The sequence below is a fragment of the Cucurbita moschata genome, unplaced genomic scaffold (assembly GCF_002738365.1).
Source record: "Cucurbita moschata cultivar Rifu unplaced genomic scaffold, Cmos_1.0 Cmo_Scf00105, whole genome shotgun sequence".
NCBI lineage: Eukaryota > Viridiplantae > Streptophyta > Magnoliopsida > Cucurbitales > Cucurbitaceae > Cucurbita > Cucurbita moschata.
In genome coordinates this window covers 349641-364457 of record NW_019268621.1, presented here as the reverse complement: position 1 = coordinate 364457, position 14817 = coordinate 349641, and the positions used below count along the sequence as shown (strand labels likewise).

Genomic DNA, 14817 nt, shown 5'->3' with positions numbered 1-14817 from the left:
CAAACTCCAGGCTTTTACACCTTTCATCAGCGTAGCTTTTCTATCTACTTTGAGCGGTACGCATCCTCGCTCGAATTTTCTGGACAGCCTCATTGGTGAGTCGAATTAGCTCAGGTCCTACTAATTCTCTCTCTCCTACTTCGTCCCAACATAGTGGGGACCTACACTGTTTCCTGTACAGGGCCTCAAATGGTGCCATTCTAATAGTTGCTTGGAAGTTGTTGTTATACGAGAATTCTATCAGGTGGAGTTTGGAATCCCAACTTCCCTTAAAATCTAGTACACAAGTGCGTAGCATGTCCTCTAGAATTTGGTTTAAACGCTCCGTTTGTCCATCAGTTTGGGGGTGAAAGGCGATACTAAAGTCGAGGCGGGTACCCAGTGCTTTTTGAAGTCCGCGCCAAAACGCTGACGTAAACTCCATGTAGTCTTACTATTCTTTCACATACAGTTGTGCCCAATTGTCAACTGTATATGTAACCTTCCCAAGTAGAAAGTGTGCCAACTTGGTCAACCTATCGATAACTACCCAGATCACTGTATAGCCTTTGGGCGTTTTGGGAAAACCTACTATGAAGTCCATCACTATGTTTTTCCACTTCCAATTCGATATGCTTGGGGGCTACAACAACCCCACCGCCTTTTGTCTTGGAGCTTTCACTTGTTGACAAACTAAGCACTTGCTCACAAACCCGGCCATATCCCTTTTCATACTCTTCCACCAAAAGTGTTGTTTTAAATCTTGGTACATCTTAGTACCTCCTAGATGCATGGCAAATAGTGAGTTGTGAGCTTCCGTCAGTGTAACGACTCGGGAAAGAAAGAAAAATATATATATATATACATATAATAAAAATAAATAAATAAAATAAAGTAAAAAAAAAAAAACTCAGTCGTCGGAAAACCCGCGAGTTTTCCGGCGACCATCGAGTTTCGCGGAACCCACGCGAAACGATGGCCACAGCACGCCCAACCCTCAGCCCACGACATCCAGCATCTTCAGAACACCTGCAAAGGGAGAAAAGAGAGAATTTCGAGATTGAGAGGGAGATTTCGGACAAACGTCGGCGAGTGTCCAGTTTCTCCGACGAGCCCTCAAACCACCCTCAAACCAACACCAAACGACCTGTTACCACCATAAGAGGGATCCCTAACGAAAGCACAATAACTCAGGGTGCGTTTTGTGTTATTTCGTAAGCGTCGTCGTCGGTAACCGAGGTCGGAAAAATTAGGTTCTTAATCGATTCTTAGATCTATGGCTTTTAGGAGCTTTTAGGCCGCAAAACTCCCAAAAATGAAAGAAGGATGACGAACAAAGAGGAAAAGGGAAGGAAGAGGACCGAAATCGGCAACGGAAATGCCGTGGGAAAGAGAGAAAAAGCTCGCCGAAAAATCGACCGAAGTCGGGTAAGGAAGACGAGATCCACGGATCCGGGTCAACCTGAACCCAGAACCGGGGAGAGCCAGCCCGTTCCTCCCTTGGCCTCTGTCTTCGGCCCAGCCCAACTACAGCGGCCCAAACCTCAAACCGGCCCAGAAGCTACGGTTCAGTTGAACCAAGCCAGACTAGACCCACGGTCCAATTGAGCCTGCAAACCAAACTTCTGCAGCCCAGCTCAGTAAGCCGAGGCCCAACGATTAGTCTTGGCCCAGTAGCCTTCCACAGCCCACGACCCGATCCGGACTGTGACCCGCGCTTCGACCCGACACTACCGCCCGACGTCGCTTTCTCTGCTGCTGCCACGTGTCACACAGCGCGCAGACAGTCCCTCGGCTCGGCTCGGCATAAGCGGCTCGGGCTCCCTCCGGCGACGCTCCGGCTACTCCTCCAGCGGCTCCAGTGGCTGTTCGGCTCGGCTCACCTGTTTTCAGCCCGGTTTCCACTGTTCCAACCCTTCCGAATATGTTTTTGGCTCCGATTAAGGTATCCGAGGCCGTTTCAGAGCCGTATTTCACATTTACTAAATTATAGGTAAATTAATTGTGAAATACTAACGGAAAGTGGTGGACGGTGTGATAGGAAACAAACCCCGGGGACGTAGGTAGCAGCTCTCACGGAACGGGAGCTTACGTTTAGTGATTTAGGGAGTACTTCGGCCAAGGCCAACCAAGTAAGTGGCCTTACTATAGGATAGGCTAAATAAATTGTATGATGCTTGATGTTATGTGCCAGTATATACATATTTTGTTGAGTGACGCTTGATATGTTTGACGCATGTTGTGGCATTGATGAGCATGATGATTGCATGATTTTTACCTTAATATGATGATGTTTTCCATATTGAGCATGCTAGATGATGATGAGTGCCATATTGCATCATGTCGTTAGATCGACGTAGGACACAACCCTAAGAGCATGAAATTGATAGTAATATAAATATTCACGAGTATGCGTTACCTAGAGTAACAAAGAGATGAGACTAGCGGGTTGTGTCAGAAGAGACATTACGATGGATTTAGAGGGACCTCATGCATTTTGTATGTTCATAAGCATAGGGCTACTTCCCTTAGAGATGATGAGTGCGGACGCGCACCTTACGATGAGCGCGAATGCGCACAGGTGCGAAAGCACACAGATGAGGGTGTTCATGAGGCGCATGACACTATGGGGTTCCGCTGACCTCCGAACGTCGCTACAGATTAGCTTGACCAGAGGGTCCAGGGGGTGTGCGAGCGCCCTGGGGACTCACATTCGCACGTGTGAGTCATGTGTAGGGAAGTACTACACATCCAATTTGTCCGAGACTGGAGGCCACCCCTAAGATGATTAAAGATAGGTCCCTATTCATGATTGCATGTGTTTGCATTAGCATGACCCCTATAGTGGGGTCACTTATTGAGTATTTCTTCGAAATACTCAGGTCGTGTGCCATATTGTTTTTTTTTTCAAGTAAAGGCAAGACGCCCATGTATGGTTGATGGTGGCATCGTGATCAAAGACTGTGGCACGTGCATAGGATAGATGCATATTTAATTCCTAGTCTTGGTCTAATAGGGCGTTTGCATTTCATTCATTTATATTAATTAATTGGTAATCGTTTTATTTTATCTTTTTGAACTCCAGCACAATGTTTGAAACACGTAAGTCCGGCAGTATTTTCCAATGTTTTAATGTATTCTGAAATTTTAAATTTTTCCGTTATTAAAGATGAACATGCTTAGATTTTTATTCTGCATTAGAGATGAGCATGAGACGTTAGTGACGACTCTAGATATGTGGAAATTTAGGGTCGTTACAATCAGTATCTCTTTCCTTAAATCTTCAATTGCCGGAACACATAAGCGTCAATGATAATAGTCCTTCATCCGATGACTTTGAGAATCCATCTACTGGACTTTCGTCTAGCTGTCCTAGGACTTTCTGTAAGTTAGGATCCTCTCGTTGGGAGGTAATAATTTCTGCCTAAGCGTAGGTTGTACCGTGAGTCGGGCCAGCTGTGCTATGACTCCATCGGTTGCTACAGCTATGTTGGCTCGCTTGAACTCTCTTTGTACCCTTACTTCCCTCGTAATGAGGGCTGACGAGTGGACCGTCTTTCTACTCAAGGCATCTGCGACCACGTTTGTTTTTCCAGGGTGGTACTGGATATCTACGTCATAATCCTTCACCAATTCTAACCACCTTCTCTTTCTGGGTGAAGAAGTATTTCAAACTTTTGTGGTTGGTAAAAATTTGGGTTTTCTCTCCATACAGGTAATGTTGCCAGATTTTCAGTGCCAACACTATAGCGGCCAACTCTAGGTCGTGTGTAGGGTAGTTCTTTTCATATTCTTTAAGTTGACGAGATGCGTATGCGACAACCTTACCGTGTTGCATTAATACACATCCCAGTCCTTTCATGGAGACATCACTATAGATCACATACCCTTCTGAGCTCTCGAGTACTATGAGTACCGGGGCGGTTACCAATCTCTCTTTTAGGTTCTGGAAGCTTGCCTCACAAGCATCATCCCATCTAAATGGTACCCTTTTTTTGCTAACTTTGTTAAAGACGAGGATATTTTAGCGAAGTCCTGCACGAACCTTCGATAGTATCCCGCCAATCCTAAGAAACTCCTTACTTCGGTTAACATAGTTGGGCGTTCCCACTTTGTGTTCGCTTCGACCCTGGTGGGATCTACAGATATTCCGTCCTTTGACACCATGTGTCCTAGGAAAGAGACTTGTTGTAACCAAAATTCTCATTTGGAGAACTTGGCATACAACTTGTGCTCTCTTTGGGTGGTTAGGACTTTTCGGAGGTGTTCCTTGTGCTCTAAGTTTGTTTTTGAGTATATAAGGATGTCGTCAATGAACACGATCATGAACATGTCTAGGCATTCCTTGAATACTCGGTTCATTAACTCCATAAACACAGCTGGGGCATTGGTGAGGCCAAATGACATCACTACGAACTCGTAGTGACCGTACCTTGTCCTAAACGCTGTTTTTGGTACGTCTTTTTCATTAATCCTAATTTAGTGGTAACCGGACCGAAGATCTATCTTAGAGAATACAGTTGTCTCTCTGAGTTGATCAAACAAGTCTTCTATTCTAGGCAGAGGATATTTTTTTTTATGGTTCTCTTATTTAGCTCTCTGTAATCGATGCACAGACGCATTGATCCATCTTTCTTCTTAACAAACAACACTAGCACACCCCAGGGGGACACGCTAGGTCGAATAAATCCTTTATCTAGTAAGTCTTGCAATTGTGCCTTGAGTTCCTTCAACTCTGCTGGCGCCATGCGATAGGGTGCTTTGGAAATAGGCCCAGTTCTCGGCTTGAGTTCGATGACGAAGTCAACCGCTCAGAAAGGGGGTATTTCAAGTAAGTCGTCTGAAAATACATCCGGGAACTCGTTTACTATTGGCATGTTTACTAGGGTCTTTTCCTTTCCTCTTACATCTATAGCACATGCTAATATAGCCCATCCACCTTGTTGGACTAACCTCTTTGATTTCATCATCGAGACTACCTTGGGGGTAATCTCGGTACTTGTGCCTTTAAATTTAAAGGTAGGTCCTGTCGGTGCTGAAAATTTTACTTCCTTTTTGCGACAGTCTATATTAGCTCGGTTTTTAGCTAGCCAATCCATGCCTAGTATGACGTCGAAATCCGTCATGTTTACCACCATCAAGGCAACGCTTAAAGTTTGGTTCCCTATGATTACTTGGTCATCCTTTACTCTATCCCTAGATACTAAGTCTACACCCACAGGGGTGCTTACAGACATTTCATGCAATAAGGGTTCTAATTCGAACCCTGCTTGTACAATAAAAGACATGGAAATAAAGGAATGCGTGGAACCAGAATCAAATAAGATAAAAGTGAAATGACCTAAAACGGATAGTGTACCTGTCACCATGGCGTTGGACCTCCTAATGTCCTTGCTCGTTAACGCGTAGGCCCTAGCTTGAGCTCGCGGTGGTGCTGGTTGATCCGTTTGCTCTACTACTCTGGGCGGGTTTGCTTGTGCTGCAACGTTTCCAGCCGTGCAGTTCACAGCGATGTGCCCCTCTTGACCACATCTATAACACGCTCGGCTGCCAGCCATGCACCTCCCACCGTGTAGTCTTCCACAGATAGTGCACCCTTCCTCTCTCCTCCCTCTGACCCCATCTTGATTCCCAGGGTTCCTGTCAGTACGTCGGGGAGGGTGTCGCTCATTCCATCTAGGAGCAGATTTGTTATTGGAACGGTGCCTACGTGCTGGTGGTGGACGGTCAAAGCCTCCTGATTCATGAGGACGCTTCTGCCCAATCACTACCGGCTCCTCATGTTGTTTCTCATTCTTTGGTTTCTCTAAAGCCTTGGCAGTTCTCAAGGCTTCCTCATAGGTCTTTGGGTTGTACGCCTCCAACATGCGGCAGATTCTTGGTTCCAGACCCAATACAAACTTCTCTATCATCTTTTCCTTAGTGTCCACCATGGACGGCGCAAATCTCTTGAGTCTCTTAAACTCTCGGTTGTACTTCTTCCACTGTGAGTCCGCCCTGTACCAGGTGGGCGAACTCCTGCTGTCTTTTAAGTCGCTCTGACTTAGGATAATATTCTTTAAGGAAGGTATCCTTAAATCGTTCCCAGTTCATCGGTCCCCCTTCTGGGTTAAGAAGGGTTTTGTTATCTATCCACCATATCTCTGCGTTCTTTTGTAGGACGAATGTTGCACAGGTGACCTTTTGGTTCTCTGGGCACTCCATAGTCTCAAAGGTGGTTTCTATCGCTGCAATCCACATTTGGGCTTCTATGGGGTCTACTAAGGAACCAATGAATGGTCGAGGGTCATATATCTTGAAATCCCTTATCCAGTTTGAACATCTAACGGGTTGTGGAGGGTTTACTGGAGCGTTGGCCTGAGCATTGGCCTGTGCCTGTGCCAGTGCCAGCACCTGTGCTTGAACTTGTTCTTGGGCCTGTTGTAGATTGGCTTTCTGAGTGGTTACCAAGGTTTGAATTAGGGCTTGGATGGAGTCACACATTAGTAGTAGCATCTACTCCGGCCGCTGGGGGTGCAGCTTTAGGTGCGGCTTGGAGTGGTAGGGCAGGCTAGCGTGGAGGTTCTACTTGTGGTGAAGGCTCAGCTTGTAGTGGAGCTAGAGGAGGTAGCTCAACTAGTGGTAAGACTGGGGGTGGCATAACTGTTACCGAACCAGTCTCTGATCTTTCTTGAGGTGGGCCCTCTACTGCCACACCTCGTCCTATTTCTTTACGACGGGGTCGCCCCCATCCTCGTCTTCCTCTTTCTCTTCCCCTTCCTCTTCCTCGTCCTTTGGGCATGGTTCTATAAATCAATATAAGGTTGCTTAAGTCTAAGGCCTTAATACTATGCATATATAAATAACAATATACACACTATACAATACATCGTAACGCCACAGAAGTAAACATTCATCATGCTATACATCATATCATACTCCCAACAAAATTACTCAGCATGCAACACGTCACATCATACTCTTAAATAAATATGTGAAATATCACAACCATTTCAGTAATGTTAACATAAAAATGCATGCGAGTTTTAAAACGTTTCATTTTCTTATCTTATGCAAGGCGTACCTGACGGTGACGGGGCATCGACGTTGGGACCATAGAGCGTGCCAAGCCTACATCGTAGGCTAGTCTACAGAATCTAAAACCTAGAGCTCTGATACCAATTGTAACGACCCTAAATTTTCACATATCTAGAGTCGCCACTAACGTCTTATGCTCATCTCTAATGCAGAATATAAATCTAAGAATGCTCATCTTTATTAGCGAAAAAATTTAAAACTTCAGAATACGTTCAAACATTAGAAAACACTGCCGGACTTACGTGTTTCAAACATCATGCTGGAGTTAAAAAAAAAAAACAATTACAAATTAAATAATTTAAATGAATGGAGTGCAAATGCCCTATCCTAACCAAGACTAGCAATTCTAAATATGCAACTATCCTATGCACGCGCCACAGTCTCTGATCACGATGCTACCGTCAACCGTACATGGGAGCCTTGCCTTTACTTGAAAAACAATATGGCACACGGCCTGAGTATTTCGAAATACTCAGTAAGTGACCCCGCTATAGGGGTCATGCTAATGCAAACACATGCAATCATGAATTAGGGACCTATCTCTAATCATCTTAGGGGTGGCCTCCAGTCTCGAGCAAATTGGATGTGTAGTACTTCTCTACACACGACTCACATGTGTGAGTGTGATCCCCAGGGCGCTCGCACACCCCTTGGACCCTTCGGTCAAGCTAATCTGTAGCAACGTCCGGAGGTCAGCGGAACCCCTGCTGTGTGCATTCACGCTCATCATATGGTGCGCGTCCGCACTCATCATCTCTAGGGGAAGTAGCCTTATGCTTATGACATACAATATGCATGAGGTCCCTCTAAATCCATCGTAATGTCTCTTCTGACACAATCCTCTAGTCTCATCTCTTTGTTACTCTAGGTAACACATACTCGTGGATATTTATATTAATATCATTTTCATGCTCTTAGGGTTGTGTCCTATGTCGATCTAACGACATGATGCAATATGGCACTCATCATCATATAGCATGCTCAATATGGAAAACATCATCATATTGAGGTAAACGTCATGCAATCATCATACTCATCATATTGCCACAAAGTGCATCAAACATATCAAGTACGTCATTCATCGAAATATATATATACTGCACACATCATCAAGTATCGTAACCCACACATCATCATAACTTATACATCATCATAACTCATATACCGCATCATACGACATAGTTCATATATCATCATAACTCATACAATTTTTAGCCTTTCCTATAGTAAGGCCACTTACTTGGTTGGCCTTGGCCGAAGTACTCCGTAAATAGCTAAACGTAAGCTCCCGTTCCGTGAGAACTGCTTCCTACGTTGCTAGGGTTTGTTTCCTATCACACCATTCACCACTTTCTGTTAGTATTTCATAATTAATTTCCTATAATTCAATAAATGTGAAATACAGCTCTAAAACAGCCTCGGATACCTTAATCGGGGCCAAAAACAGATCCGAGAGGGTTGAAACAGTGGAAACCGGGCTGAAAACATGTGAGCCGCCAAAGGGTCACCGGAGGAAGCCGGAGACATTTGCGTCGAGCCGAGCCGAGCCGAGGGACTGCGTGCGCCGCTGTGTGACAAGTGGCAGAAGCAGAGCGAGCCACGTCGTGTAGTAGCATCGGGTCGAAGCGAGGGTCGTAGTCTAGTTCGGGTCGTGGTCCGGGTCGTAGGCTACGGAAGGCTACTTGGCCAAGACTAATCGTTGGGCCTCGGCTTACTGGCTGGGCCACAAGTGTTTGGGTTGTAGGTCGATTCGATTGGGCCGTGGGTCTGGTCTCGGGTTGGTTCAACTGAACCGTAGCTTCTGGGCTGGTTTAAGGTTTGGGCCTCTGTAGTTGGGCTGGGCTAAAGGACGAGGCCAAGGGAAAGAATGGGTTGGCTCTCTCGGGTTTTGGGTTCGGGTTGACCCAGATCCGTGGATCTCGTCTTCCTTACCCGACTTCGGCCGATTTTTCGGCGAGTTTTCTCTCTCCTTCCCACGGCGTTTCCGTTGCCGATTTTGGTCCTCTTTCTTCCTTTTCCTCTTTATTTGTCGTCCTTCTTTCTTTTCAGGGAGTTTTGCGGCCTAAGAGTTCCTAAAACCACAAATTTAGGAATGATTAGGAAACCCAATTTTCCGACCTCGGTTATTGACAACGGCGCTTACGAAAAAGCACAAAACGCACCTTGAGTTATTGTGCTTTCGTTAGAGATTCTTCTCTTGGTGGTAACTAATTGTTTGGTGTCGGTTTTTGGGTGGTTTGGGGCTCGTCGGAGAAACTGGAAACTCGTCGACGTTTATCCAAAATCTTTCTCTCTTGTATTTTCTTTTTTTCTCCCTTTGCAGGTATTCTGATAGGTGCTGGGAGTCGTGGGCTGAAGGCTGGGCGTGGTATGGCCGTCGTTTCTCATGGGGTCCGCGAAACTCGATGGTTGCCGAAAAACTCGCGAGGTTTCTGGTGACTGAGTTTTCTTTTTTCTTTTTCTTTTCCGGGTCATTACAACAATGCACACACTCATCAAGATGAACACAAAGTACAAGAGAGAAAAAATTCGAGGAATATTGGTTAAATGTTTTATTGTACACCGAATACTACAGAGAATGAAGAAAATACATTTTGGAAGCCCTGGCTAATAGGAGGATATATATATATATATATATATATATATATCAGATATTTACAAAATATCTACCGTATATCTCTCCACCAGATCTTTACTATAAATAGTCATCGGACTCCATATCCCACCATTCAACACTGTTTACATGACTAAAGTTTACGTAGCATGATATGAGCTCCATGTTGAGGTCTAGTAATTAAAATGGATGTTGGAGCATGCGTATAAGACGATGAAAGTTCAAAAGAAAAGTGTTGTAGAATCATGGATAGAGCAATTTTGGCCTCAATTATGGCAAAGTTCTGTCCGATGCATATGCGAGGACCCCATCCAAACGGAAAGAACCCAGCTTGATTTTGTGTCGCTTTTGAAACTCCCTCAGTAAATCTGTCGGGATTAAACTCATTTGCATCATCACCCCATAACTTCTTATCACGATGGATAAGAATAATTGGAAAACTCAGCATCACTCCAGCTGGAAAACTCAATTTTCCAAGCTTTGTTTCATTTTGAACGAGACGAGAAACCAATGCTGCTGGTGGGTATAATCTCAAGACTTCGTTCAATATCATAGTAACCTAAATGTTGAGAATATGATAAAGTTTAACGAATGAAATAAAATAAAAATGAAAATACATAGAAGGGAGTGTTACTCACAATTTTTAGGCCATTTAAACCATCAAAATCTGGTTTGTTGTTACCAAACACTTGTAGGACCTCTTCTCTTGCTAGATCTTGCCATCTTGTGTATGAGCTCAATAAAACCATTGTCCAAATTAGTAGCATTGCTGTGGTTTCTTGGCCAGCAAGGTAAAAAACTCTACACTCGTCTACTATGTCTTCGATACTCATTCCGACATCGTTATTTCCGTGCTCTCGAATTTCTTTCAAATTTGATTGTAAGAGGATGCTTAATAGATCATTATGCATAGCTGCACCTGCCATCATAGCCCTTTGCCTTTTGTTGATAACATCCAAGAGCAAGTCTCTTAATTCTTTGCTTATCTTTTTCATTCTATTGTTCGACTTTGTTGGTACAAACCTGCACAAATATTATAATGAGATGTTATATGAAATTTCATAAATAAGATCCTATATGGATTGGAGAGAGAAATGACAATCAGCGTCCTTGGAGAGAGAAATGAGAATGAGCGAGAACGCTGGCTCCAAAGGGAGTGGATTGTTAGATCCTAGATTGGCTGGAGAGGGGAACGAAACATTTTTTTTATAAGTGTGTGAAAACCTCTTACTAGCAGACGCGTTTTAAAAACTTTGAGGGGAAACCTAAAAGGAAAAGCTTAAAGAGGAAAATATCGGCTCGTGGTGGGCTTGAGCTATTACAGATGGTATCTGAGCTAGACATCAGGCGGTGTGCCAATAAAGATGATGAGCCTCGAAGAAGGGTGGACACCGGGTGGTGTGCTAACGGATGCTGGCCCCAAAGAGAGTGGATTGTGAGATCCCACATCGATTGGAGAGAGGAACGAGTGTCAGCGAAGACACTTGGGCCCAAGGGGGTGGATTATTAGATTCCACATTGGTTGAAGAGAGGAACGAGTGCCAGCGAGGATGTTGGGCAGCGAAGAAGTGTGGACATCGGGCGGTGTGCCAACGAGGATGCTGGGCCCCGAAGATGGTGGATTGTGAGATCCCACATCAATTGAAGAGAGGAACGAGTGTCAGCGAGGATGCTGGGCCCCAAAGGAGGTGAATTGTTAGATTCCACATCGGTTGGAGAAAGGAACGAGTGCCGACGAGGACGCTGGTTCTCGAAAGGGGTGGATTGTGAGATCCCACATTGATTGGAACGAGGAATGGGTGGATTGTGAGATCCCACATCGATTAGAGAGGGGAACGAAGCATTCTTTATAAGAGTGTGGAAACCTGTTCCTAGTTTTAAAATCCTCGAGTAGAAGTCCGAAAAGAAAAACCTAAAAACGACTCGTATTCATGTCTAAATTGAATTGAATTGTGCATGAGTTCACCTCCATCCGGGTATGTAAACTGTAGATGTAGCTTTAACGACTAGATTGATAAGTTGTTTTAGACGTATAAAGATCATTTTTCCTTCTTCATAGCTGCTTCCAAATGCTGTTCGAGAAATCACATCAGCTGCCAAGTTTCCCAAATGAGGCATCACATCCAATTCATAATATCCATCTTTTGAGACCACTTCTTCCCATTTCCTAATCATCTCAGTGCAACTCTCACACATTGCAGGCACCATGCCCTGTATATAGCAATTTAACCATATATGTGAACAATTAGACTCCCAAAAATATTGTTGCTCAAAGTACAATATAGAAGTTTTTGAAATTGCACCAACTTCTAAATCTACTTTTATACAAATCTAACATGGTTAGTTGGATAGGTGTGTATCAGCCAAACCCCACCGCTACTAGATATTGTCCTCTTTCCGCTTTTTCTTTTGAGTTTTCCTTCAAGGTTTCTATAACGCGTCCGCTAGCAGATATCGTTCTCCTCTCCAACCGATGTGAGATCTCACAAGCAAACGCCCTTACAAGGGTATAGAAACCTCTCCCTAATAGATGTGTTTTCAAAATCTTGATAGAAAACCGAAAAAAAAAAAACAATATCTGCTAGCTGTGGATTTGGGTTGTTACAAATAGTATTAGAGCCAGACGTCAGCTATTGTACCAATAAGGATGTTGTCTCTAGTGGGGGTGAATTGTGAGAACTCACATCGATTGGAGAGAGAAACGAGTGCCAATGAGAACATTGAACCTCAAAGGGGTGAATTGTGAGATCTTACATCGATTGAAGAGATGAACGAGTGCTAGCGAGGACTCTCGTTACAAGAAGAAAGCATACCTTCAAGTGTTTGAAATGAAAGGCTGGATTGATTATCTTTCTATGCTTAACCCATTTGGGTCCTTCATGATCAGTAAGTCCATCGAAAAGCAACCTTGAAAGAGGGTTGATAGACGGCTTTTGAACATCATGCATTAAAGAAAGTGCAGCTTTGAGTTGATCAGGGTCCATGATGTGCACTCTTGGATATGGTCCAATCCACATGAATGAATTCTTTCCTATATTTAATACAAACAACAAACAAACACTTACAGAATAATTAAATACCTATTTGATAAAAACAAACAAACACGACATACCATATTTGTGGATGGTATGATTAAACTTACCATAATTAAACTTACCATATTTGTGGATGGTATGATTTATGGAGGGGATGACACGTGGAGCAATATCATGGGAGAAGTTCATGGGGCTGGATATGGCCTGCTCCCTCATGGCGGCTATGTCCTTCATGTCGCCGGAGAGAAGCCGGTAAGGATTCCCGGCGAAGCCTTGGTTTCTGAGGGACCTCTCAAGCTTCTTGGGCCTCAGCCAAATCCAGTTCAAAAATCTCCATCCCCATACGGCTAAACACACCACAGCCACCGCCCAAATGGAAACCCTAATACTCCCCAATATCTCCATCTAAATACAGACAGATTTCTGAGTTTTGAGCTTCAATTATTAGCTATGGAAGGAAGGAGGACTTGTGTTTGCTAATTTATAACCAAACGAAAGTGCATGCAAACAAATTTGATTCGTGAAATTACAAACTTTATCTAATTAAGTCGAGTTTAATATCGACATATTTGAAGTTGAATTGATTTTGAGTTTTAAATTTTGTGTCTATTAGGCATATGTTGTCTACTTATGCACGCGGGAACCGTTCGTGTATTCCCATGAGCTCGCTTGCTATCAAGACTAGTTGTAATAGCTCAGGTCCACCGCTAGTAGATATTGTCCTCTTTGGGCTTCTTTTCCCTTTCGGGATTCCCCTCAAAATTTTTAAAATGCGTATGCTAGGGAGAGGTTTCCACATCCCAACCGATGTGGGATCTCACAATCCACCCCCCTAGCTGACACTTGTTTCTTTTTCCAATCGATGTGGGACCTGTACCAAATCACCCCCCTTCAAGGTCCAGTGTCCTTACTGACACTTTTCCTTTCTCCAATCGATATGGGACCTTACCAAACCCACCCCCCCCTTCGGGGCCTAACGTCCTTACTGGCACACTGCCTTGTGTCTATCCCCTTCGAGGAACAATCTCCTCGTAGGCACATTGCTCGGTGTCTAACTCTAATACCATTTGTAATGGCCCAAGTCCACCGCTAGCAGATATTGTTCTCTTTGGGCTTTCCCTTTTGATCTTTCCCTCAAGGTTTTTAAAACGCGTATGTTAGGGAGAGGTTTCCACACGTCCTCTTTGGGCTTTCCCTTTCGATCTTTCCCTCAAGGTTTTTAAAATGAGCTTGTTAGAGAGAGGTTTTCACGTGTCCTCTTTGGAGTTTCCCTTTCGATCTTTCCCTCAAAGTTTTTATAATGCCTCGGTTGGAGAGAAGTTTCTACACCGGTGTTTCGTTCTCCACTACAACTAGTCTCACACCAGTCATATATAGCATATCATGATATCTCTGAAATTCTTATTTTTTATGTTCAAGTCACACAATTTGTATACGTTCCGTGTAAGAGGTGACTTTTCTTATTTTGGGTAATTGATCGTACCGAATCTATTAAATTTTTACTTCTTTTTAGGAATAATTATTTTTCAATATTTCAATTTCGTGTAAAAGATATATTTTAATATTTCTGGTAAATTTATTTTTTTTGACATAATTTTAAACATCAATTAATGAGGCTATAAATAGAACCAATTCCAAATCCAGTTAGACCAGCTTGCTGAACATCTTTTGTAGGAATTCAATTACATATTAGATTTAGGTATTTTATTTGGTGGTTGTAATCACCTTATCAATAGATTTAGAAAGAAGATAAGGATAGAAGTCCGTGTGGCCTATTTTTATTGTGAGCTTCTCTGATGTTGTTAGAGAAATTTTGTAACGATCCTAAATTTTGTTTATAACCTAAGGTTGTTACTGTATACGTATTATGATCATTTAATGTGAAAATACTTTATTTAAACTTTATAATAAAAACATAACCTTGTTCTTACTGTAAAAATGCCTTATAATATGAAAATGCAACTAACCTATACTAACCTATACTAACCTTAAATTATGAAACTATCCTGAGTAGAGCTATAATGGAACCAATTCCAAATCCAGTTAGAACAGCATGTGTGAACAATTTTTTTTTTTTTTTTTTTTTTTTTTTTTTTTTTTTTTTTTTTTTTT

General features: G+C 43.2%; 1 protein-coding gene across 1 annotated transcript; it reads right to left on the bottom strand.

The window, feature by feature from the left end:
* Positions 1 to 9593: 9593 nt before the first annotated feature.
* On the bottom strand, positions 9594 to 13171 carry LOC111439752 (cytochrome P450 CYP72A219-like). The gene is made up of 5 exons (XM_023077279.1): positions 12828 to 13171; positions 12484 to 12701; positions 11637 to 11881; positions 10309 to 10693; positions 9594 to 10229 (listed from the first exon to the last, which is right to left on the bottom strand). The coding sequence occupies exons 1-5, from the start codon at positions 13108 to 13110 to the stop codon at positions 9804 to 9806; spliced, it is 1557 nt and encodes a 518-aa protein (XP_022933047.1). The 5' UTR covers positions 13111 to 13171; the 3' UTR covers positions 9594 to 9803.
* Between the last annotated feature and the right edge of the window lie 1646 nt (positions 13172 to 14817).

Excerpts from the sequence above, each read along its gene's own strand:
- LOC111439752 (XM_023077279.1), bottom strand. The coding sequence starts at position 13,110 with ATGGAGATATTGGGGAGTATTAGGGTTTCCATTTGGGCGGTGGCTGTG. Across the intron at positions 11,882-12,483 it reads TTCATTTCAAACACTTGAAG|GGCATGGTGCCTGCAATGTG; the intron begins GTATGCTTTCTT and ends TGCTATATACAG. Across the intron at positions 10,230-10,308 it reads GTTTAAATGGCCTAAAAATT|GTTACTATGATATTGAACGA; the intron begins GTGAGTAACACT and ends CTCAACATTTAG.